Source organism: Myotis yumanensis, unplaced genomic scaffold (assembly GCF_028538775.1).
Source record: "Myotis yumanensis isolate MYYU_CA2020_CCGP unplaced genomic scaffold, mMyoYum1.0.hap1 SCAF_22, whole genome shotgun sequence".
Classification (NCBI taxonomy): Eukaryota; Metazoa; Chordata; class Mammalia; order Chiroptera; family Vespertilionidae; genus Myotis; species Myotis yumanensis.
The window spans coordinates 12,227,612-12,254,246 of record NW_027223773.1 but is presented as its reverse complement, the minus strand read 5'-3'; the positions used below and the strand labels follow the sequence as shown (position 1 = coordinate 12,254,246).

The window sequence follows — 26,635 nt, the reverse complement described above, 5'->3', positions numbered from 1 at the left end:
GCTTTTGTGATTGTTTTTTTTAAATTCAGGTTTCTCATTCTTGCCTTTCTGGTTCTGCCTTAGTCCAGGAAAAAAAAAATAATTTGGATCCTTGAAAAGGAGGAAAAATAAAAAGGTTTGGGGGTATTTATTCAACCTACTGTGTTGGTATTTTTGAAAAAAACAATCTTTCTTGGCAAGGCCATGTCATTTATATAGGCTTGGGGTTACGTCATGCCGAAGCCTACCGCCTCCCTTCGGAAAGAGGCAGGCCGGTTGCGGCAGGTTGATCACCTTCCCACCAGTAGCTCTCCTGAGGCAGCACTGAAAAGCCTCTGCTTTTTCACCCTCCTTCAGTCCTAGGTTAATTTTTTTGCCTCTTTTAAGATTATCTCCACTATAATGATTTGCAATTTTCAAAGAAAAACAAAAACATTTACTGAGCACTTACTATGAACCAGGCACTTTGCTAAATGGCTTCTGTGGGCTAATTTCTTTAACGCCCTCACTAAACGTTAAGTGGTTCTTATCATTCAGTTGAAGAAACTGAGGCTTGGAGCCATTAAGTAACTTGTTCAAGATCAAAAACCTAGAGAGTGGCAGGTGAAATCTGACCCAAAGTAGTTCTACAATGGAATCTAAAGGTACAAAATTATGATTTTCTCTTTTATAAATCTGTTGTTTTATAAATTTCTCAGGTGTTTTCACTGCCACTAAATGTATATACTGTATATAACATAAGATTACTTTTTTACTTACTTGCATGCATTATGCAAAGTCGAACACTAGGTGGCACCAAATATCAAGGAACGACCAGAACAAAGTACCATTTCATAGCTCACTAACAAAGTAGTTGGTTTCAAAATTAAAATATGTATGTTGTCTCAGTTTTTATTCTCAGAAAGCAAAACTACTAATGTGTTTTAACATATCTTAGAGAAAAACCAGTAGACTTGCACTGCATTTTGTAAACTGCTTAGAAATCAAACCTTGCATTATTAATAATTCAGTAAAATATGCTATAGAGCCCTAGCCAGTTTGTCTCAGCGGATAGAGCAACAGCCTGCGGACTAAAGGGTCCCAAGTTCAATTCCCGGTCAGTTCACATGCCTGGGTTGCAGGCTCCATCCCCAGTGTGGGGCGTGCAGGAGGCAGCGGATCAATGATGTTTCTCTATCTTTCTCCCTCTCCCTTCCTCTCTGAAATCAATTTAGAAAATATTTTTTAAAATGCAATAAGCTCTCTAGTTCTTAACTGTTACATTTTTAAAACCACTAACTAAAATTTCATGTTCATATTCAAAGTGAATTATTGACTTTCATTCAACTCCACACACATATATTGTGCAATTTCTACATAAATGGCCGAGTGAGGAATACAATGGTAGACGCCACTCACAGACTGACTTTTCAGGTCTTCTGGTGGAGAGAGCTATGCAAACAGACCCCAAAGTGACACACGGATCAATGGGAAGAGAGGAGGACGAGACTAATGAAAGCCTCGGGGAAGACAACCACTGCAGTCGCACCTCACAGGTTTGACTAGGAATCTCAGATGGATCCGGTGCAGACAGTCGAGCATGAACAGGCTCGTGGGAATGGCCGTCGGTGGGTCCCATGAAAGTGCAGTGAAAGGTGAGGACAGAACAGTCGGTGTGGGGCCGTGTGGTGGCAGATCTGGACGGTCGCCCTGAGGAGGCCGCCCTGTGTTCCCCTGCAAAGGGGAGGCCCCTGAACAGGGGATCATAAGAGACTCTGGCATCCCGTGAGGAACCACAGGAATGAGGAGGCCCAGGGGAGACCCATTTAAGAGGCTACTGCAATCACCTGCATTCACTGCCTAGAGCATGGGAAGACCAGGGCAGGAACCAGGGCAGGTGGCCGGGGAGAGGGCGGGCATAGCTCAGAGTAAGGGGCTCTGAAGAGAGAGGGTGAGCTCGGTTATGATAACAGGTCAAGAGTGAGGGGCAGGGAAAGACAAGATACTTGAAAGGACTGTTGGTATCTAGAGAGTGATGCCATTATCTGAAAATGCTAATACAGGAAACGGTACCTTAAAAGTCAGGTCTGTGGCGTCTCTCATTGGCCTTTTGCATAAAAATCACACAAAAAGGGAAGGGAGAGGAGGGGTGGGAAGGAAGGCGGAGGGAACTAATCCTCTGGTTTATGGTGTGTCAGCTGCTGTGGAGTGTAATTCCTGGAAAGAGGGTCAGTCACCGGGGACGTGGAGGCCCGAGCTCCAGAGGCCGGTTAGAGCTGAAGGCACCACGTGGGCTGTTCCCACGCAGGCCATGGTTTGGCCACGAGAGAAGATACACAGGCCGGGACATTCAGGAACACGGCAAAGGCCCTGAGAAGGTCTGCACAGAAGGCTTGTGCAAACCAACGTAAAAGAGACTCAGAGGAGGAGACGAGAGCAACAGAAAGAGGCCCCACAAGAGTAAACTATCAGGTCCATCAAGGAAAGAAATGGTGTTAGGACAGGACAGCAAACGGCTTCCAAACCGCAGGGTTGCATCGGATGAGAACTGAGATGGGGTCACGGGTCTGGGGACCCGGAAGTGGGGGGACCCCTGAGCGGGCAGGGCAGCTGCAGGGATGGATTACAGGTGCTGGAAGCCCGGCTGAGGGGTGTCCCCTGCCACTCACGCCACCCACAGGTCTGCCCTGCATGACGGGAGCAGGTAATCCGTGAAGGGGAAGCTGATCAAGAAAAGGCTGCTTCCTGCTGTTTAAACAGGAACAACGGATGTAGATGGATGAGGAGGGACACAGTGATGCAGGAAGGACGAAAGGTAAAGAAGTGACGACAGGTAGCCCAGGGTCCCTGAAATCCTACCCGCAGGCGCTATCAAGAACTGAGGGAGGAGGTTCGCCTTGGGAAATAAGAAGCCGGATGAGCAAGGAAAAGGGGGAGCAGACACATGAGGAGTGAGAAGGTGCTGAGGAGGCTTGTCAATGGTTGTGCGCTCAGTAAAGTGAGTTGTGGACTGAGAACGGGGGGGCTGGGAGCAGAGCTGGGAAAGGAAGGAAGGGACATTCTGGCTCAAGGATGTGAGGATTGTTAAAGGGAGGTGTGACACCGAGGGAGACCGGGGTTACTCTCCTGTGGACTTGGCTTTCTTCAGCAACGCCTGATGGGCTGAAAGAGATGCTACCAACAGGTTGATTGGCCTTTGCTTTCCCGGTGCTGGGAGAGTGGGTAAACTGGGCAGATGAGAATAAAGGAATTCCAGAGCGTTAGTGAAAACTGGCTGCAATCCCCTTAGTCAGGGGACATTTAATGAGCACCTATTAAGGGCTAAGCACCTTGCAAGATGCTAGGGATTTAAAAGAGCACAGATAGATACATTCCTACTCCTTCCAGAGATTGTGAAGCTTAATGAAGCACACAGGCCAACAGGCAATCGTGATTCATTTGGATGAATGATGTAATGAGTGGCTCCCAACTGAGAATTCTGCCCCCTTTCCCGCCCCCGGGGGACATCTGCAATGTTTAGAGACAGTTCTGGTTGTCAGAACTTGGGGAAGAGGGTGTGGTCCTGGCATCTAGTGGGCAGGGGCAGAGATGCAGCTCAGTATCTTAAAATTGCCCGGCCGGCTTGGCTCAGTGGTTGAACATTAACCTATGAACCAGGAGGTCACAATTCGATTCCCAGTCAGGGCACAAGCCCGGGTTGCGGGCTCCATCCCCAGTGGGGGGCGTGCAGGAGGCAGCTGATCCATGATTCTCTCTCATCGTTGATGTTTCTATCTCTTTTTCCTCTCCCTTCCTCTCTAAAATCAATAAAATAGTATTTTTAAAAAGTCTTACAATGTGTAGACACCCTCCAAAACAAAGAATTATGTAGCCCCAAATGTCACCGGCGCCAGGCAGAGGAACCTGCAATAAAGGTACATAAGAGTTACATCACATCTGGACATGGGAACAGAGGTTTTCTGGGGAGAGTGGCACGCAAGCTAAGATCTGAAAAATGGAGATGATGTCCAGGGGAGGGAAGGACAATTTGCGTGGCAGGTGCGAAGACCCCAACTGGCCAGGACACGGCATCAGCATTGGGGAATTAACAACCATCACCATCATCTACTGAGAAAATGGTTTGTTCCAGAGTTTCTACAAAACAACCTACATAGCCCTGGCCAGTTTGGCTCAGTGGATAGAGCGTCGGCCTGAGGACCAAAGGGCCCTGGGTTTGATTCCGGTCAAGGGCACGTACCTCAGTGGCAGGCTCCTCCCCGGCCCGGGCCTAGTCAGGGGGCGTGCAGGAGGCAACCAATCGATGTGTTCCTCTCACATCGATGTTTCTCTCTGTCTTTCCCTCTCTCTCCCACTCTCCCTAAAAATGAATGGAAAAATATCCTCGGGTGAAGATTAAAAAATAACCTACACACACATTCTCAAATACAGTTCCATTAACAATCCGACGAGTCAGATAGCATTTCCATTTACAGATGAGGAAACACGGAGGCACAGAGAATGAAATAACCTGCCCTAAGGCCCGCGGCTGGCCAACAGCTGGGCTGGAAGCTGAGCGAGGTCTGGTAACTCAGGTGACCATCCCCGGCACCAGACCCTCCCGCCTGAGCCTGTGGGAGGACGGGGTGTGAGAGGGGAGTCACAGGAAGCGGCGCTGGAGGGTGAAGGGAAGCACGTATGACAGACCTCAAGCACAGAGAGGGTGTGGGAATCCCTGGAGGGCAGTCACATGATCACATCTGCTAAGAAAGACCGCGTCTGGCTGCAGTGGAACGGGGTGAAGAGGGGGACAGGCGTTCATAACTCATCACTCCAGAGATCACAAGAAAGGGCAGCGAGGAGGGAAGCCCAAGAGCCTCAGACACGAAGATCGGGGTGTCGCGACTGGCGGGAGTCCGGGGGCTGCCATCCAGGCCTCCCGCAGGGCATGTCCCGGACAAAGCTGCCATTCAGGGGCCAGAACACAGCGTTGGGGGCAGTGAACATGAGCTCAGTCGGGGATTGGAAATTCACACTGAAATGGAAAGGGAAGAAGCGGTCCTGGGGCAGCAGATAAAATGCGATGTGAGAAGAGGCTGAACAGCTAAAGGCAGCAGTGAGGACACTGAGTAGGTTTAACGGATGGGGAGCAGGAGAAGGGCCAGAGAGAGCAGGTTCAGTATCGGGGTTCTCATGGACGCTTCGGTTCACGTGGGAGTGACAGTAGAACAGGGGGAACGGGGGCCAGGAGGCCAAAGTGTGGGGGCCCATGAAGGGACCAGGTGTACATACGTTACAACATGGATACTGAAACCTTTAAGTGATGGGAGGAGAAGGTGGAGATGCTGCAAAATGAATAGCCCTGCCCTTCCAAAGTCCATACGTTCACCCCTCCCCTCCAATGTGATGGTGTTAGGAGGTGGGACCATTGGGGGTGATCAGATCATGAGGGTGGAGCCCTCGTGAATGGATTATAGAAGGACTCCAGCCTGGCCGGTGTGGCTCAGTGGTTGAGCACTGACCTATGAACTAGGAGGTCACGGTTTGATTCCTGGTCAGCACATGCCCCGGTTGCTGGCTCAGTCCCCATTGGGGGAGTGCAGGAGGCAGCCGATCCAATGGATGGTTCTCTCTCATCATTGATGTTTCTGTCTCTCTCTCTCCCTCTCCCTTCCTCTCTGAAGTCAATAAAAATATCTATTTTTAAAAGGGACCAGAGAGCCCTAGCCGGTTTGGCACAGTGGATAGAGCATCGACCTAGGGACTGAAGGGTCCCAGATTCGATTCTGGTCAGGGGCACATGCCTGGGTTGCAGGCTCGATCCCCAGCAGGGGGCGTGCAGGAGGCAGCCGATCAATGATTCACTCTCATCATTGATGTTTCTATCTCTCTCTCCTTCTCCCTTCCTCTCTGAAATCAATAAAAATATATTTTAAAAAATAATAATAAAATAAAAGGGACCAGAGAGAACACCCTCACCCCTCCCACCACGCGAGGATGCAGGGAGCAGATGTCTGTCTATAAGCAGGAAGTGGTTCTCAGCAGACACTGAACCTGCCGTGCCTTGCTATGGGCTTCTCAGCCTCCACAGGTGCGAGAAATAACATTTGTTGTGTAAGCACCAGTCTGCAGTATTTATGCTTTAGCTGCCCGGCTGGACAAAGACGGGGAAAGGGTCAGAGGCTAAAACTCTTAAAAAGTGTCAAAGGTACCACAACTATTAACAGCCCAGGTAATAAAATGGGTGCATTTCTTTAAAAAAAGAAGTGTCAAATAGCATCCACTAGAGTGAGAATTGACTTCGATTAAAATTAGGGCGAGGAGACAGCAATGATTTCTATGAGGAATGGGAGCTGAAAGCAGGGGCCAGGGGAAGGCCTGGGGGCAGGAGTCAGGACTGAGGTGAACGCTGACCCCCATCGTCCCCGGATGAGATGAATGAGAGGCAAAGGGCCTTTGCTGGAGGCTCTGAGGGAGGGACAACTAGACATCAGTACAAATGAAGAAACAGGAGTGTAGCATTGGAGGAAACAGTAAAGTATGTTTGAGAGTTTGGTCAGAACTGAGCATACGTTCCGGAAGGCACAGGGGCTCGTAATGAAAAGAGTGATGGGCCAGTGGTCTGGGAAGAGGTGGGATGAACTTGATAGGGAGACGAGTGGATACGGTGGTGACTGTAGAGCAGCCCAGTCTCTGAGCAAAACACCGATGCTGCCATAGGCTTGGACCAATGCTACCCCGGACCTCTCCGTGGTGATGGAAATGCTCTGTCTGTATCTGCGCTGTCTGATTCAGTCACCGCACCTACGTGTGGCCACTGTGTGTAGGGAAATACAGAGCGGCTTTAATGGACTGAGGTGTGGCCCCAAACATAGCAATGACCCAGCAGTAACTCCTATGATTCAAAGCTCCGACAGCACTGCCCGTCACCAAGTGAGAGCTCTTCCTGTCGTCATCATTATCTTTGAACATGCCTGATTTAGTATGTACCGTGGATCCAGTCTCATAGCTAAGATGCTATTATATACACATATGTTATTCTCTGTGACATATTTGGATGTTCTCAAAATGCCCGGTGGACAGCCCTAGCCGGTTTGCCTAAGTGGATAGAGCCTCAGCCTACAGACTGAAGGGTCCTGGGTTTGATTCTGGTCAAGGGCACATGCCTGGATTGCAGGCTTGATCCTCAGTAGGGGGCGTGCAGGAGGCAGCCAATCAATGATTCTCTCTCATCATTGATGTTTCTATCTCTCCCTCTCCCTTCCTCTCTGAAATCAATAAAATATATATATAATAGAGAAATATGCTAATTAACCAGAAGGCTGTAACGGGTCGACCGCAGAGGAGGAGGTTGTGTGCGCAGCGTCCAGGACAGGGTGGCAGGGGCCTCCGCGCGCCTGCACTGGGGGAGGGCCTGATCGGCAGCAGTTGTGGCTGCTTCAAGGGCCAGAGAGCAAGGCAGGGCTGGACTGATGACTTAAGGGTGGGTGGAGTGATTTCGAATCGTGCGTTGGGCTCCTAGTATATATATAAGAAATTCACTGTGTATAGAAAAAAACACATCTGTATTTAGTTATACATGAACATGTACTTATGGGTGTCAAGATTTTCACACCATTAAAAATGATCTATATATATAAAAGCCTAAGTGACCGTTCGACCATTTAACCGGTAGCTATGATGCACACTGACCACCAGGAGGCAGATGCTCAACACACAGACATGGAAACATGGAACAGACTGATGAATCTCAGAGGGAAAGGGGAAGGGGAGAGGGGGGAGGGTGGGAAGAGATTGACCAAAGATCTTATATGCATACTAGAGGCCTGGTGCATGAATTCGTGCACTGGTGGAGTCTTTTAGCCCAGCTTGCAGGGATTGTGCCGAATCCATGCACTGGGCCTCTAACATCCCCTGAGGGGTCCCAGATTGCAAGAGGGCGCAGGCCAGGCCAAGGGACCCCACCAGTGCACAAATCCATGCACTGGGCCTCTAGTCATCAAATAAAGAGATTGAGCACATGAGCCTCTCAAAGTCCTTGACCGCAATGTACCATGTTCTCTGAACAGCAACAGAAGAGTATCTGCAGAGGAATAAGAACTCTCCAAGTGGAAATTGGTTTAATTTAGCAAAGTCAACATTAACAGATGGGCATTCACGTTGCGTGTTTAGAAAGAAGAGTTTAGCTGTGGGAGAATAAGGTAAGACATACTCAGCGGGGAAAGGGGCCACGATGGCCTGCCTGGCTCTGACCCTGCTAGACTTGCCTTCGTTTTCTCAAGGTTGGCCTCCTCCGTCATCTGCACGGCACGCTTCACCTGCTCGTAGGCGCCCGCCTCCCTCTGCTGCACGTCCGCCAAGCTGCTCCTCACGGAAACCAGCGCGGACATGAAGTCATCTCTCTCCCTGTCGGCACAAAAAGGACATTCAAAGCAAGAAAGGACCGAACGCTCGTGCATTCCTAGGTCAGGAAGAAACAAGTCTGAAGACGCATCAGAAGAGGAGCCAGTGGGCAGGTGGCCCAGCACACAGCGCAGGCAGAGAAGGGTCCTCTGTCCTCGCTCGCGGGGCTGGCAGGGCAGCGGGGAGGCGGGAACATCGGGCTGGACGGCATCTGCTGGACAAGGGCCCTGAGGGATGCAGATGAAGGCCCAGAAAAGGGGAAATTAGTTTGAAAAGGAAAAAAAGCAACAGAGTAGAGAAGCTGGGGACTGTGCCCCAAAGCAGAGGCAAACATATGAAGAAGGGACAACTAAGGTAGCTTACACCGCCAGTTCTCTCATCTACTTGAACAAATATATGTCCTTTCCCTTCTCTTAAAATATATTTGTATTGATTTCAGAGAGGAAGGGAGAGGGGGAGAGAGATAGAAACATCCATCAGTGATGAGAGAGAATCATTGATCGGCTGCCTCCTGCAGGCCCCACACCCGGGCATGTGCCCTGACCGGGAATCGAACCGTGACCTCCCAGGTCATAGGCAGACGCTCAACCACTGAGCCACACCGGCCGGGCAATGTCTTTTCCTTTTCATCTGCCTCCCAGGCCTCCTTTTCACTCTCCTCTTCCAATTAAATTCTTTCACCTCCTTATGAACACCTTTCTTCTTTCAATGGGTAAGTACTGTTGAACCCCTCAATGCCCTGGTCGCCCATATAATACTCACGAGGTCACACAATCTCATCCCACTGGGTTTCCTCATTGCCTCGCCCCTCCCCTCCCCCATCTGGGCAGTTCTCAGAAGTGCCCTTAGCCAAGCTCTTTCTCCGGGAGAGAAGTGAAGGGAATGCCAAGTGCCCTGGCATGAGAAACAGCGTGGATCCATTCTTATGGGTTAAATAAACCCACATAAAAGGATCCAGGACATTTGGAATCTGTCCACTGGATTAAAATGACCAGCAGACCAAAGAGAAAGTGAGGTGGGAAACTTTCTATATACACAGAGTTAAAAAACTGTAAGTTGGAGTGTTGTGTGTCTTGCTAAAGAGCTCAAGTTTTAAACTGTGGTTTCAAGTTCAGCTGGAGTCATTGCTTGCAATTTCCTCTTCATTGCCAAGTTCTAAACGATCAGAAAACAGCCAACTGTGATTTTCTTTTTAATTTAGCAAACTTTGAGTCATGATTTCAAAGATTATAAACTCTGAGTTTGAGCTGCTTTCAGAATGAACCAGTGACTCCATTTAAAAAGATCTCTAACAGATAAAATGATTTAAACTATTTGTGGTATTTGGAAAACAGCCATATTTTAAGAAATATGTAATACTGAACAAAGTTACAATTATTAAGTTTCATAAAAGCTCTTTTTGTTTAAAAAAAGAATAGATTGATGCAAATACCATAAAATTCATGAGAGCATGGTAACCTTATTTTAAATTTCCTAATGTGCTTAAGTTGAGAAATAAAATTTACTGTAATGTTTTTATTCTAAAGAAAATGAAAAAAGTAACATCTTTTTAGAAAATATAATAAAACACGATGATCATGTGAAAAAGTGGGAGTCAAAGCAAATTATTCTAGTGATGTGATAACTAAATTAAATGCAAGCAAAACTGAATGTATATTAATTTACACTTTAAAATGTATATATTTTTTATTGATTTCAGAGAGTGAGAGACAGACAGAAACATTAATGATGAGAGGGACTCATTGATCGGCTGCTTCCTGCACACCCGCTACTGGGGATCAAGCCTGCAACCCAGGCATGTGCCCTTGACTGGAATCAAACCTGTGACCCTTCAGTCCACAGGCCAATGCTCAATCCACTGAGCCAAACCGTCTTGGGCTATTTTCACTTTTAAAAGAGCGCTAACACACACGGGGACTGGCTGCACTGAGAATATGCAATCCAAGGAGAGCCTATCCTTCTAGAAGAAGAAAAAGGCCGCTCTTCAGGCCAGCACGTCTCACACCCACTGACAGTCCAGTGACGACTCGCCTGAAACCTGACCTGTTCCTGGCACCATGGCAGCATCAAGGCCAAGGTTCCAAACAGAAAGAATTAACGAGAAGCACAGTGTTTGTATGTATCACAACGGGATCAAAACCTAACAGATTAGCGTCTTGTGCTTAATACAATGAACCTCTCTTCAGTATATCCTCTGCTGAGTGGTTTGACACACTAGATGCTCAAGGAAATCAACAACAAAAGAACAAATGGCCCTGACCGGTTTGGCTCAGTGGATAGAGCGTCAGCCTGCGGACTCAAGGGTCCCAGGTTCGAGTCCGGTCAAGGGCATGTACCTTGGTTGCGGGCACATCTCCAGTGGGGGGTGTGCAGGAGGCAGCTGATCGATGTTTCTCTCTCATCGATGTTGCTAACTCTCTATCCCTCTCCCTTCCTCTCTATAAAAAAATCAATAAAATATATTTAAAAAATAAAGAACAAATGAATGACTCATGATCTGGCCACAGGAGGGCATCGTAAGAGGTGACATAAAACTCCCTCCCAGTTCTCCTATTTTATGACCCAAATTTAAAAAGTCACCAGACTATTTAGAACTGGAAGATAAATGATTGAGTTGCTCTGGTTCAAAGAATTTTCAGTCCGGCCAGCATGGCTCAGTGGTTGAGCGTCGACCTATGACCCAGGAGGTCAGGGTTCAATTCCCAGTCAGGGCACATGCCTGGGTTGAGGGCCTGATCCCCAGTGTGGGGTGTGCAGGAGGCAGCTGATCAATGATTCTCATCATGGATGTTTCTATCTCTCTCTTTCTCTCCCTTCCTCTCTGGAATCAATTTTTTAAAAAAAAAAAAAGGATGCGGGAAGGAGCATGGGGGTCAGTTCTGGGCCCGATTAATGAGTATATGGTATTTTAGGGGCTCAGCAAACAGGACTGAGCAAGCCCATGAATCACCTGGGCCAAATGTTTGAAATAAGGAGAAGAGAGACTTGGTCTGATATATACGTATAGATATATATGAGCTTCACCCTGAACGACGGAGTGCCTAGGAAATGCCGTTAAGGCCCAGCCAAGTTAGCCCACAGTTATTGCCAGTTTGGAGCATTAGAAAGCATCATTAACAAGTATTATCGCTGCTTTTAGAAAGCAAGTCGGGAAGGCTGACTTCAACATTTCCTTGTTCCTCATTTCTGGGAAGCCCCTGCCATGGTCTTTCAAAGCCAAGTTTACGGAGCACTGCCGACGACCCGCCCCCAATCACGAGCTGGACAAGAGTCCCGGATGTACAACAGTAATCACTTCTCCTCTCTGAGCAGTGACACTTCTCCAAGGCGCAGGAGCAGCAGAAAGAAATTTAATACCAGCAGCTCCATCTTGATGGAAGAGGTATTTTGATGGTAGAGCAAGAAAAAGAGATTATTGTCGCTCTGACCTATCTTGTGGCATAATGAAAGGCAGCAGCTCAGGGACACCAGGACTTCAAGTCAACGTTTCAAATCAGTCCAGTGTTATCAGCAGCTAAGTAGACTCTCCAGAAAGTCCCTAACGCCCTCAAAACACCACCAACACATGGGTGGTCTGGTCTCCTTTTCAAGCACCCTCCTCATTCCTGTGTCATGCACTCACTTCACTACGTGCTTAAAAGATCAACCAAGGAGCTTAGAGCTGCTGTCCCCAGACAGCGGCCAGGAGACTCCTGATCTGTCCTCGGTGGGATATGGTTTTGCAAATGTCATGTTAAAGTCATGCAGGAAATACAGCTCCTGGAGCGGTCATGCTTCTCGTTCTGCATAAAGACAGAACTCCACCCCACGAAGAGCTGGCAACTCTTCAAAGTCAGAATAAACTCAAAATTCTCAAGAAGAAGTGAAAGAAGCTGAACACCAGCTGAGGCCAGGAGATCAGATAGACAAAGATTTCCATTGACAGCACAAGCAGAGGCCTTCACTGTGTCCTGTTATTAAAGTAGAACATGAGCCACGACATGCTGACAAAGCAGAAAACTGAACTGAGAAGGTTGACATTTATTCTAGGAGGCGAAGCGCTGAAATGTAAGAACAGAGACAAGGGACTATATGACGGAGCGAGAATCGAATTCCTAAGTGACTGCCAGGCTTGGGATCAATGTAAACATTGTTCCTTCCTTTTAAAATAGTTTTCTCATGATCTTCAAGGACAATGTAAAAGGCAATATAATAGAGAAAAAAAGCCATGGGGTTTTGTTGTTGTTGTTGTTGGTTGGTGGGTTTTGCTATTTAGTGGGTTCTGCCTCTTTTTAATTTTTTTGTGTTAATCCTCACCTGAGGATATTTTTTCCATTGATTTTTAAAGAGTAAAAATCTAAAGGGAAGGGGAGAGACACAAAGAGAGAAACATCGATGTGAGAGAGCCACTTTAATCGGCTGCCTCCTGCACACCCCACACTGGGGATCGAGCCTACAACCCGGGCATGTACCCTTGACCGGAATCAAACCTGGAACCCTTCAGTCTGCAGGCCGATGCTCTATCCACTGAGCCAAGCCAGCTAGGGCAGCAATTGCTATTCTTTATTTACTTTGCAACTGGGCAATTTGTCCTTTTTGTTAGTTTCAAAGGAAATTATTTATATATCATACCAATTTTTTGTTATATTAGATGAAAATATTCTTTCCAAGTCTTTTCACTTAATTTGTAATATTGTATCATAAGAAAGTTTTTTTGAATGAAGACAAATGTACCCTTTTTTCCCTTCACAACTTACACTCTTCATGTCATACTGAGAACTTCAAGTTGCCCAAGGCTATAAAGATACTTTCTAAATTTTCTTCTAATACTTCCATGGTCAGAATTATATCTGGAAGGACGTCCGGTATAATTAGCATATTATGCTTTTGTTATTATAGATAATAACGCTCAACTTCCCAGGAATAAAATGTTCACAGGAAAAGTAGTGACAACAGAACAAAAGTAGATGCAGGCAGAGAGCTGCAGGGTGTCAGCCCAGTTAGAAATGTGATTACACAAAAGCTCACTGCAACTTGCCCTTAGTCCGTCCTGGAATATTAATTAATAGTGGGACCTTCTTCCAATGCACTCAGGACACTTTTCACAACGGGCACGTGATGAAGGCAGGATAATAACTCACTCCACCTAAGCTACAGCAGGCAAATCCAATGTAGGTGGCAATGAAGAATTCCTCTCAAACTCAGCTTTGTCCAGAGTAGTGCTGGATTTGCAATTACAGAGCCACAGACATGAACAGAATTGTAAAACCATCTACTTCAATTTTCTCACTTCAAAATGAGACTGAAACCAAGAGAGCGAAAATGACTTGTCCATGTTACCCACAGTTGGCAGAACTCGTTTATTCTGTTTTCAAGAAAGCTCCATGAAGGAATCTTTTCTTCTTATTTTTTATTTTAAATATGTTTTTATTGATTTTTGAGAGAGCTAGGAAGGGAGAGGAAGAGGAAGAGAGAAACATCAACAAGAGAGAAACATCAACATCCATCAGCTGCCTCTTGTGTGCACACGCGCATACACACACACACACACACACATACACACACACACACACACACACCCTTCCTGCTGGAGTTTGAGCCCTCAACCCAGGCATGTGCCCTGACCGGGAATCGAACCAGAGACCTCTCAGTGCCTGGGACAACCAACCAACTGAGCCACACCAGCCAGGGCTGAAGGACCCTTTTAAAACCCAGTTGACCTGAAGCTTCCCATGAACCTCAGGTTAGGGATTTAGCACGGGATAGAAGAATCGATGCCCCTGGAAAGACAACGCTCCGTGTTACCGAAGACTCCACAGGGGGAGGCACACTTACTTGGTCAGCCGCTCGATGGTCTGCATGTGGACATGACTATGCGTCTGAGAAAGAACAGCTTCATGCTGAGCGCACTTCACACAAAGCCCACCGACGCGGCTAGAAGCCTGGGCAGCAAGAACAGACTCTTTGTGCTTTAGTCGCCCTTTAAGATCTTCACAGTTTTTCTGACATTCGGCTAAGTCTTTCCTAAAAAGAAGGGGAGGAAAATTCAGTAAATGGCTACAGTACTTGCCAACGCACCAGCAGAGTCATAACTATTACTGTTATTTATGGGTGTGAACCTTTGAGGTGCTTTGCATATGAATTCTAACCCCAACCCTGGATTCGAGGTGTGATTATCCTAATTGGTACTCTGAATAAAAGGAGACTTGAATATATTAAATAATTAGCCCAAGTTCTTGTAAAATTAGTCTGCGGGTGATATTGACCCTCCTTTCCCAGGATCCCACTCTATTATATTATATGACCCACAGAACAAACGTAAGCTACAAACGCAAATTCTACCTAGTGTCATCTCATAGAGGGGTGGGTGACAACACAACATCCTTGAACTGAGGGAAATGCCCCATTTCAAGTGTTAACCTCTTAAACTTGATGGAGAGTTCCTTACAGGATCACATAAAGGACATGGGTCCTATCACTGCCCATGTTTCTGCACATTGAAAAGTTTTCTAACCACAAAGTTCTACAAAGAGCAGTTGTGAGAGACAGTGGGCTATGGGAGGAAGTTATGTGGAACCTGGCAGGCTTAAGACTTCATAAGTAGCAGGCATTAGCTGGAAATAGGCAGCTTGCTAAATAAGGGGAGGGGCTGAGAAATTGGGGGCTGTTTGTTTTGACCTGATGGGATTATCCTTGGATGATGTTTTTCTCCTAGTTTTGCAAAGTCACCTTGGGAAACTGAGCTTCCTGGCATAAACTTCTCTTCCCTATTGTGTAAAAAAAACTTCCTAGCTCAAGAAGGAGAAAGTTGCCCTTAAGTTCTTAGGGGGCTAAACACAGGCACTTTATCTCTGGCTTTGTCTACTTTATTTTTTTTTTAAATGTATTTTTATTGATTTCAGAGAAGAGAGAGAGAGAAAGATAGAAATATCAATGATGAGAGAGAATCATTGATTGGCTGCCTCCTGCACGCCCCACACTGGGGATAGAGCCCACAACCTGGGCATGTGCCTTGATCTGGGAATTGAACCATGACCTCCTGGTTCATAAGTCAACGCTCAACCACTGAGCCACACAGGCTGGGCTGGCTTAGTCTACTTTCTGTTGCCAGTCTGTATTATATTCAGGGATCTATAGCTGTCCCAACTTGCTCACTGTCACAGAGGAGAAGCTGATAATTAAGACACCTGGCCATGGCACGCTGCCTCACCTCTCAGGACCTGGGGCTTTGGGGCAGCCTGGTGGGGGGGCAGGGGGAGTGGAAGAAAGGGGAGGAGCCACAGGCAATCTGAGATTGGAAAAGCTAATCTCATGACGTCTGAAATAAAAAATAAATGGCACTGGTCTTGCCCAATCCCAAGATAATATCTCCGACATAAGCTCCCTGTTATGAAGGAAAGCCTGACTTTCCGAGGCTTTATGAAAGGGTCTTTGGAAGCACATCTGGAAGTACAAGGGCCTCCCTGACTGTCTGTGACAGGTGCAAGTTCAAAAACTCAAGTGGTCTGGTTACGCAGAATGGCAAGGAATAAATGTAAAAATAAACAGTTCCCATAAAGCCAGAGTTTCTGAGAGTAGCGATTTTCTTTCTTTCTTTAAGAAAATGCCTCTATTAAGATCTTAAATATTATTCAAAGAAAATAAATTTAAAAAGGAACACAGAAGGATTCAGGGAGCCAAGTCTAGTTCAGTGTAAGGTGGTGTTTTAATGTAATTAAAGATGCCATATTTGAATTCTGGATGAGACCAAATAAATCACGTTACCATAAATATAATGAGTTAGAAATGAAACTTTAAAAACTAAAGAATCAAAACACAATATATATCCAAAGATAAAAAGCAAGAAAACAAAAATATGACCATTTCTTAAACATTAAATTTCTTCATGAAAAAGTAAAAATCTCTGCAGAAATAATGAATAAGGATAAGGAATTGCAAGCATAGGAGCATGTTACCATAAGTGAACAAGTCCAGCCGATGTGGCTCAGTGGTTGAGCGTCGACCCAGGAACCAGGAGATCATAGTTTGATTCCCAGTCGGGTCACATGCCCGGGTTGCAGGCTCTATCTCCAGTGTGGGGCGTGCAGGAAGCGGCCGATTAATGATTCTCATCATTGATGTTTCTATCTGTCCCTCCCTCTCCCTTCCTTTCTGAAATCAATAATTTTTTTTAAAAGATAACTGAACAATAACAGTGCAGGGAAAGCTGTGTGTTCTAGTTCTTAGTATAACTCTAGTTATGTATCTAGACAATAGGTGGACTGGAGATTTTAAATTTTATTTCAAATTGGACTATTAAAATAAGTTCATCATTAACAGTATTTCAATAAATAAAATAAAATTATTAAAGTATTTTAAAGTTCGTTTGATTTGAAAATATCTCATTACTATTGTTTAAAATAATATTTAACACACAAAAAAGAATTCTTGGTATCTTTTTGTATAAGAAACAACTTTCTAGCTCAAAACAGAGAATGATGCACTCAAATTCTTGGATAATGAATATCTAACAATCAATAATGATTAGTCTATAATATATAGGCTTTATTTGGATTTTTGAAAACATATCAAAAAGTACTAGTACATGAAAATTCATTATGTATACACAAATTCACCATGTATACAAAAATACTCAAACTATTATATTATTGTTGCAATTTTAACATTAAATGAAGAAAAGTAGATAACGGAAAAATCTCTTACATGTAATTTGAAAACTTTAGTGCTTTATTTTTACTATTTTGAAAGCTTAATTTCTGTAAGAGCAGCTAGTGATTCTTATTTCCAGCAGAAAACACAAATATCTTACAACTGATGAAAGAACAAAACTTATAATTTAGTTCCCAGTGATTTGAAATAACATTTGAAAAAGGACTTCACCATTTAATTCCCTGTTACCCTTTAACAATGTGAGAAAATGCCTTGTATCACAAGCAAAATGGCGCCAAGCACTTCTAATAGTGACTAAACTGGGATTTCAGCAAACACTCCAATATATCTCAAGCTCATTATGCTTTTGCTATGTCTTTCTATGGATGATGATACTTTACCTCAAAACCCTCAATTGAGATTCCAGGATTTCACACTTTTGCTCATAAGTAAGTTTCAGCCTCTCCTTTAGAAAAGAAAAAAAAAAAAGTACATTTCTTCTGTATCCTGTGTTTTGTAAGCAAATTCTAATTATTAATATTAAGCTCAATATTTTTCCGCAGGAGGAAAAATAATGTGCTCTCTCTGGAAACACTTTCCCCATCCCACCAAAAATTCCTGTATTTATTGGATGGACACCTGCACAGAACTACTGAGTCATAAAATGGTAATTACTGACAAAAAAGTTTTTTTTTTCAATGTTGCATAAATCAGGTCTTTCTTTAAAAAGTGTGACTCTGGGCCCGGTTAAGCATTGGCCTATGAACCAGGAGGTCACTGTTCGAGTCCCGGTTAGGGCACATGCCCAGGTTGTGGGCTTGCTCCCCACTGTGGGGCATGCAGGAGACAGCCAATCAATGACTCTCTCTCATCATTGTTTCTGTCTCACTCTCCCTCTCCCTCTCTCTCTGAAATCAATAAAAATATATATCTTTTTTTAAAGTGTGATGCTGGGAAAAACCAATTATAATCAACAAGGTCAATGAGGAACCCCCTATGGGATTGCTATGTATTTCACATACAATAAATATGCACAGACTAGGCATGTGTGCATGACATACAACTGGATGAATGATGAAGGGAAGTTGTGGATCACATGATGATCAATCAAACTCTACAAGCCCCAGTTTATTATTCTTTCATTCAACAAACACATTTTGGGTATCTAAGATGAAGACCCCTCTAACTTCAGGGAACTAACTTAGAGTCTAGGAAGGAACAGAAAGACAGCGGAACATTCAATTATATATAATTTATGCTAGCAAGGCATACAGAAGGTAAAATTACAGGAATTTGTAATTGAACCAAAGAGAAGCAGAGGAAACTTCATGACATAGAAGCCTCATTTCCTATAAAGCAGAAGGCACAGGGGCTGGAGATGTAAAACACTGGGTGGGAGAGTGGGTAGAGATGGCTAAAGAGGGAGGTTAGGCCACGGAAAATATAAAAACAGTAAGACCTTTATCTAAACAGCTCACGCAGTCTCCACATAGTAGAGGCATTGGACGGACACTGAAAACTCCTGATCAGATTTGAATCTTAAATCACTCAAGTGTGGAAAAAGGGAGACCAATAAAGAAGTCATGGCAAATACATAGGTAAGAGATACACATGTGAACAAGCGTAATCAAGCAGTAAAGATAAAAAAGAAAGAATGTGCCTTAGCCGTGTGGCTCAGTAGATAGAGCCTCGGCCTGCGGACCAAAGGGTCCCGGGTTCAATTCTGGTCAAGGGTACGTACTCGGTTGCAGGCTCCTCTCTAGCCCGGGCCCTGGTCAGGGCTCGTGCAGGAGGTAACCATGTGTTTTTCTCACATCAATGGTTTCTCTCTGTCTTTCCCTCTCTCTTCCACTCTCCCTAAAAATCACTGAAAAAATATCCTCGGTTGAGGATTAACAACAACAAAAAAAAAACCCAAAAAACAAAAAGAAAGAATTTAGTATAGAGCTATATAAAAGAAAAATTGACAGAATTTTAACATTGAATAGATATGGGGAGAAAAAGTCATTAAATATAATCCTGGGTTTAGCCCAGCCGGTGTGGCTTAGTGGTTGAGTACTGTCCCATACACCAAGAGGTGGCTGGTTCGATTCCCAGTCAGGGCACATGCCCAGGCTGTTGGGCCCCATCCCTCATAGGGGGCATGCAGGAAGCAGCCAATCAATGTTCTCTCATCAATGTTTCTCTCTCTCTCTTCCTCTCCCTTCCTCTCTCTCTCAAAAAAAAATCAATAAAAATATGTTTAAAACAATAATCCTGGGTTTAGGCTGTTGAATAAAATAGAACCAGAGGCATGGAAACATTGAACAGACTGATGAATCTCAGAGGGAAGGGGGGAGGGGGGGAGGAAGAGATCAACCAAAGATCTTACATGTACATATGCATTGGCCATGAACACAGACAATAGGGCAGTGAAGGACTAGAGCAGGATAGGAACTGGGTGGTGGGGGCAAGGGAAAAAAGCGGGGGACATCTGTAATACTCTCAACAATAAAGACTTAAAAAATATGTAAAAGAAGCCAAATAGCAAGATAGTGAATTTAAACCCGGGTGTGTAAATAATCACATTTAAAAGGCAAATATAGTTAGATTGTATAAAAAAGCAAAATTCTGCTCTAGGTTTGCCACAAGAAATATTAAATATAAAGACACAAATATGTTAAAAGTGAAAGGACAACAAAAATACACTATGCTACCACCAATCAAAAGAAGGTGGGGTTAGTCAAAATACAAAAATAAAAGTGTGTGCTTTATACCAGCAATGAGAACCTAGGAAATGAGGGAAGCAAAACAGTGGGGAGGGATGGGGAGGGAAAGGGAAGGGAGGGGTGGAAGGGGAGGGAGGGGAGGGGGAGGGGAGGGAGGGGAGGGGGAAGGGAGGGAGGGAAGGGAGGGAAAGGGAAGGGAGGGGGGTAGGGTAGGGAGGGGAGAGGAAGGGTAGGGAGGGGAGAGGGAAGGGAGGGAGGGGAGGGAGGGAAAGGGAAGGGGGGGAAGGGTAGGGAGGGGAGGGGAAGGGTAGGGAGGGGAGGGAAAGGGGAGGGGGGAAGGGGAGGGAGGGAAGGGGAAGGGTAGGAAGGGGAGAGGAAGGGTAGGGAGGGGAGGGAAAGGGGAGGGAGGGAAAAAGGAAGAAAACTATCAAGAGGTAGAAGGCAAGCCACAGAATGGGAAAATATAACAGATATAACCAACGAAGGGCTTGTATCCAGAATATATAAAGAAGTTCAAAACACAATGTCAGGTGACTCAAAATAAGGAGCAGAATATTTGAACAGGCACCTCACAAAAGAGGTGGTCAAATGACTAATAAACATATCAAAGATATTCAATCATGTGAGTAATGAGAGAAATGCAAATAAAATAACAATAGGATAGCACTACAAGCCCACTGAAAAACAGACAATATAATGTGTTGGCACGAATCTGAGCAGCGGTATCACTCATAGGCTGCTGGTAGAAGTCTAACCTGATAAAAACCGCTTGGAAAAGTTTGCCCTAATCTCAACTTGAACATATATATACATACACATACATACATACATACATACATACATATACACCCTAAGACCAACAGTTCCACTTCAAGGTACATTCCCAACATAAATGCGTGCAGTGCATACCATAGACATATATTCACAGCAGCAATTTTCACAATAGCCCCAAACTGGAAACAATACAAATATCCATCAATAGTTCAATGGATGAATGCACTGTAGTATATTCATACAGTAGACCCCCCCCCAATGCAAATGAACAAACTTCCACACATTCAACTTGCATGAACCTCACAAACATAATGTTGAATAAAATAAGCCAGACACAAAAAATTATATACTGTTTGACCCCATTTACATAATGTTTGAAAAGATAGGCAAAAATCAACTGGAAAGGTTAAGGATTGTGCTTAGGCAATTCTCATTAAAATCAAGATACTGCTTAGCTTTAGGGGAGTGAGAGATGATGAAAAAGTTCTAAAAATAGTGTCAATGGTTGCACAACACTGTGAATGTACTTCATGCAAATGAGTTGCACAGTTAAAATGGTAAATTTTAAAAGTATTAAAATGCTAAATTTTCTGTTTTGTATATTTACCCTAATAAAAAGCTACAAAAAAAGTAGATGCATCAACAGAAAAACACTCAAATACTCACCAGTTCTAGCTTCCACTTCTCAGCCTCACCAGCAGATGAGGTCTTCATAATGTTTTCATCACCGTGGGAAAATTTCTTGACAGCTTCCTGAACCCCAGAATCTTCACCTCTTGTAATCCAAGAATTCTGCGTGTTTCCCTAAAATAAAATGTGCCAGGAATTGCAATCAACATTGCCCTTTACATCAACATGCATGCTTTACAAATGGAATACTAATTCTTTTTTTTTATTAATCCTCACTTGAGGATTTTTCCCACTGATTTTTAGGGAGAGAGATAGAGAGAAGGAAAGGCAGAGAGAAACATGGATGTGAGAGAAACACATTGATTGGTTGCCTCCTGCATGAGCCCTGTTCAGGGCCCTGGCCGGGGAGGAGCCTGCAACCAAGGTACATGCCCTTGACCAGAATTGAACCCGGGACCCTTTGGTCTGCAGGCCGTCGCTCTATCCGCTGAGCCAAACCAGCTAGGGCAGAATACTGATTCTTATCTGTGATGGAAGAATTTAAAAAGCAGATGCTTCTCAACTACAAATCAATAATCATGTTACATCTTCAGGGTTCTATTCCACAAGCACTCCAAAATCAAGTTCCTCCAGGTACAGGCAGTCATGTATATGAGCAGAGAGGGCTGGGTGTCACAGACAACAAATTAATTTGCTCTTAAAACACACAGCCCTAGCTTACTTTGCCTTTCACTTTCCACATTACACAAAGGCGTGACTAATAATTGTTAGATCATATGGTGTTTACTAGGTGCCTGACAATGTTCATGAGCTTCACATATTGTAACTCATTTCATCATTACAACAATCCTACAAGTTTCATTATTATTTCCATCTTCCAGATGGGGAAACTGAGTCACGGAGAGTACCTTTCTAAGACTTTCAGAGGCAGGAAGTTAGCTAATGTGTGGCATAGCTAGGATCCGAACCCTGGCCATCTGGCTCCAGATCCATGCCCTAAACCACTATGCAGAAAAACACAAATATTTACCTTCAGTAAGTAAAACATGCATGGTGACAAACAGAACCGACATAGCCTGCATGGCTGGCATACAAAGGAGTGGTAAGGACCACGACAAACCCTCCAAATGAAGCAGCCACCACCAGTTCCAGCCCATTGATACCATGTGTGAATGCAAACTCATATTTCAAAAAGAAAACCTGATCATTTAAAAAAACAAGCCAGCCCGGCCGGTATTGCTCAGTGGTTGAATGTCAACCTGTGAACCAGGAGGTCACAGTTCCATTCCTGGTCAGGGCACATGCCCGGGTTGCGGGCTCGATCCCCAGTGTGGGGCCTGCAGGAGGCAACCGACCCATGGTGTTCTCTCTCATCATTGATATTTCCATCCCTCTCTCTTTCTCTCTGAAATCAATAAAAATATATTTTAAAAAATAAGCCAGATACCTGGCTTTTCATTTGAAACACTGTTAAATATTGGCTCAAGGTTAATCAAAGACACAAAACAGGTCCACTTGTCAATCTCCACCTCCAGGCCCCACTCTCATTCAGTGACATCAGCAGCCCCCAGATCTGCGTAATTTAATGTGTGCAACCAGGACTGAAATACTCACAGTATTAACTCAACAGATAAAAACTGACATCCTGCTAGTGCCAGAGAATACGGTAGTGCCCACAAGATAGGAGAGGTCCCCCACAGAACTATGCTGCAGTGTCAGATCGGGCTAGAATGTGGTGAATGGCATTCCCACAAAGTAGAATTCTGAGATTGTGTTCCATATTCTCCTGGAAGGGCAGATTAATGCAGACATTTCCGTGAACACCTACTATGTCCAGACACTCTGCTAAGAGCTCAGATGGTTTGGTCGATATTGAAAAGCTATTCCTACTTTCTGCAGACAGACGGAATACTTCCAGGCCAGGCGGACGGATTTGGGCTCATGTTTGAGTCCTAGCTTTGCTGTTTTCTAGCTTTGTGACATTAGACAAGTTACTTTGTTACTTAACCACTGTGCACCTTAGTTGACTCATCTGAAAATAGACATAATAACAGTGCCTGGCTGGCTAATGTAAAGCTGAAATAATATAACGTAAATAAATAAATAATATATATATATATATATATATCGTAAATAAAGTGCTTGGTATAGTACCTGGACCATCAGAACCATGCAGTCATCAATAAATATTAATTATTGCTACATAACTATTTAAATTATTCTTCAAAAGAAGGCCTTAAGAAGCACTGAAAAATCTCTATTCAAAACCACAACAAGGACTTTGGCAAGATCTACCATCTACATAGCAACAGACTCATTAAAAAGAGCTCAGAGGAAAAAAGGAAGATACTATCTTTTGATCTGTTTATATTTGATACTCTAAAAAGCTTCCTTTATATTACAACATATTTTTCTTTCTCTTTTCTTCTTTTAAATATATTTTTATTGCTTCAGAGAGGAAGGGAGAAGGAGTAAGAGATAGAAACAGTTACGATAAGAGAGAATTATTGATCGGCTGCCTCCTGTAGCCCCCCTACTGGGGATCGAGCCCGCAACCCGGTCATGTGCCCTGACCAGGAATCGAACCCTGATCTCCTGGTTCCTAGGTTGATGCTCAACCACTGAGCCACCCTGGCTGGGTGACATATGCTTCTTAATACAGCAGCATGCATAGGTTGCTGAAATGCCTCAATTCACCTACACAAGTAAAAAGTGGGGGTGACAATACTGGAACAACAAAATGACACAGATGACTAACATTAAATAGATCTCCAGGTCACCTGGCACATCTGCAACTATGGCTGCAACATCTGTATTACATTTTAGCTCATGGAATGTGCAGAAAAAACAAACCCTCTCCAGGAGTTTGTTCTCTCTCTCACTGTGGCTGGAGTTTTCTTCAGCAAGTCTCCTTTGCTCATACGGCCAAGCACATGTGCTTTTCCATCATTTCCTTCCCCTTCTGCGTTACTCACTTCTCTTGCCCTCTGATTCACTTGTCTGCCTAAGTTCCTTTCTCCCTTCACTTCCCCTTCTCCCACTTCTTGGCCACTGTATAAATACTGAAAACGATGAATAAAGGAGTCACTGTTTGCCAATGGTCTACACATTTGGAAGAAAAGCAAAATAATATATAGATACCTGTTAAATATACACATATTTCAATGAGCTACTTCTAAGTACTTTTTGTATCGCTGTCATCTTCAAATTGATATTAAAATAATAAGCAACTGCCTGGCCAGTGTGGCTCAGTGGTTGAGCCTCAACCTGTGAACCTGGAGGTCGGGGTTTGATTCCTGGTCACGGCACCTGCCTGGGTTTGCAGGCTCCATCCCCAGTGTGGGGCTTGCAGGAGGCAGCCCATCAGTGATTCTCTCTCATCACTGATGTTTCTATCTTTCTCTCTCCCTCTCCCTTCCGCTCTGAGATCAATAAAAATATATTTAAAAAACTAAAATAATAAGCAACTAAGATGGAATTTTAACTACTTATATTAACAGTACAATGATACAATGGAGAGAAAATTGCTGAGCATAAGCTGAAATGCAATTGCAGAAAAATCAGCTCACTTCATTATTCAAAGTCAACACAATCAGCTACTTCTAAATAGCAAATTCTAACAAACAGAAGTCAAGGATTATAAACGAAACCTCAGACCCGGGAAATACAATTATAAAAAAACCCAGCACTTCACCAACAAGAGCCAGAGGGCACTGAGGTAAAACACTAAGACATGTGTTTTCTTCACAGAATGAATTTACTAAAGACAATTATATCAAAACCACCAAAAGCCCTTGCAAAGTAAAGCTCAACAGACAAATGTCAAAACTTCCCCATGGAAAGCTGAATTTGTCACAAAAAGCAGAACAAGCTCTGATGAACTGCATCCCAGCGCAAGACTGGGGAACATTTTCAAGGCGCAAGTATCTCTGTGACAAGTCATAAGGAGATTCTAAGTTTAAACACTATTTAAATATCATCCTAAGAATTACAGAGATCATTTACTCCTCTGTTGTTCAAAATGTGGTCCTCTGAAATTAGAAGCCCTTAGGCAACTTGTTAGAATTTCCTATCTTTAACTCAAAGACTCAACCTGTCAAAATTCCACATTTTTAACTTAGAGACTCAACCCAGACCAAACGAATCAGACTCTCAGGGGATAGAACTCAGGGGATGGACTACACCAGTGGTCGGCAAACTGCGGCTCGAGAGCCACATGCGGCTCTTTGGCCCCTTGAGTGTGGCTCTTCCACAAAATACCGACTTCTGCGCATGGGCCACAAAGTCTCAATCGCACTGTATGTGCGCGCCTGCACGTGGTATTTTGTGGAAGAGCCACACTCAAGGGGCCAAAGAGCCGCATGTTGCTCTCGAGCTGCAGTTTGCCAACCACTGGTCTACACCATCCAAAAACAAGCAAAGTGATTGTTTTTCACAGTAACGACCAAGAACTGCTAATATAGGTGATTCTTCTCAAATTGCCAATAAATAAGAGGGCCCATGAGGTTAAAGCCGTATTTGAAAGCTCTTTAAAATTACAGCATTTGCCGCCCGGTGGGCATGGCTCAGTGGTTGAGTGCCGATCTGTAAACCAGGAGGTCAAGGTTCAATTCTTAGTCAGGGCACATGCCTGGGTTGCAGCCTCGATCCCCAGTAGGGGTCGTGCAGGCAGCAGCCAATCATGGTATGACTCGCTCTCATCATTGATGTTTCTATCTCTCTCCCCATCTCCCTTCCTCTCTGAAATCAATAAAAATATATATTTTTTTAAATTACAGCATTTGCTAAGCACCTAGTTTACTGGAGACGAGGGGAAGATGACCAGTTTGATTCTTGGACCTTGAGGCCAGTGTTCTTTCTGCCTCACCGGGCTGCTAACTAAACTCAATGGGAATTCAGAGCTCAAGGAAAACTTAGAGAAATATAACAGAGATCAAAGTGACAGTCCTGAACAATTTCTGGACTTAACAGGGACCTTCCCCTATGACACACTTCCTGCTTCCAGCCCTGCTCTTTCCACACGGAAAAAACATGAATGGAATGAATGCTCAGAGAGGAAACCGGAGTGGAGTGTAGGCATCGCTACATCATTTCATTTGCGCATTCATCCCACACCAGGGACTTTTAATGTTTGAGGCCCCAAGCGAGTGTAGGCAGAGTCCTTTTGCCAAACTTCAAGGAGAAAATTGAACCAGTTCTGAAGGCCGGGAAGGAGATGGGAGGGAACACTCAAACTAAAATACAATTGTGGTTTTTAAAAATGCTCACAGATGCATCCAGAAGAGTTTGCTCCCTCATTGCTTCCTCTGGCCTTCGAGCTTTCAGCTCTTGTTGGAGCCGTTCATTGTCAAGCACAACGACCTGTATCCTATTTTTCATTCCAGAGAGTTCCTCCTGTGGAAAAGCAGAAACAGACATCAAACACATGAAGCGTTTTTATTTGTTGATTACGAGACAATCCAACATGGTATAATAAAGCATGGAAGACTTATGCTCTCTCCATTTTCTGAAGTACTATAATTATATTTATACAAACAAATGTTAATTAACAAAGATAA

The 26,635-nt window shown here is 44.3% G+C and overlaps 1 protein-coding gene across 5 annotated transcripts in view; it reads right to left on the bottom strand.

Annotated features, from left to right (window-relative positions):
• The window catches only part of SDCCAG8 (SHH signaling and ciliogenesis regulator SDCCAG8), a 205,974-nt gene that overhangs the window by 153,993 nt on the left and 25,346 nt on the right, over window positions 1-26,635 (bottom strand). For all 5 annotated transcript variants that reach the window (XM_070401360.1, XM_070401363.1, XM_070401361.1 and 2 more), the window contains exons 5-9: window positions 26,346-26,471; window positions 21,114-21,251; window positions 17,367-17,431; window positions 14,152-14,340; window positions 8,202-8,340 (exon numbers count right to left, since the gene is read on the bottom strand). In XM_070401360.1, the coding sequence (XP_070257461.1) occupies window positions 8,202-8,340; window positions 14,152-14,340; window positions 17,367-17,431; window positions 21,114-21,251; window positions 26,346-26,471 (657 nt within the window). The remainder of the gene's footprint in view (window positions 1-8,201; window positions 8,341-14,151; window positions 14,341-17,366; window positions 17,432-21,113; window positions 21,252-26,345; window positions 26,472-26,635) is intronic.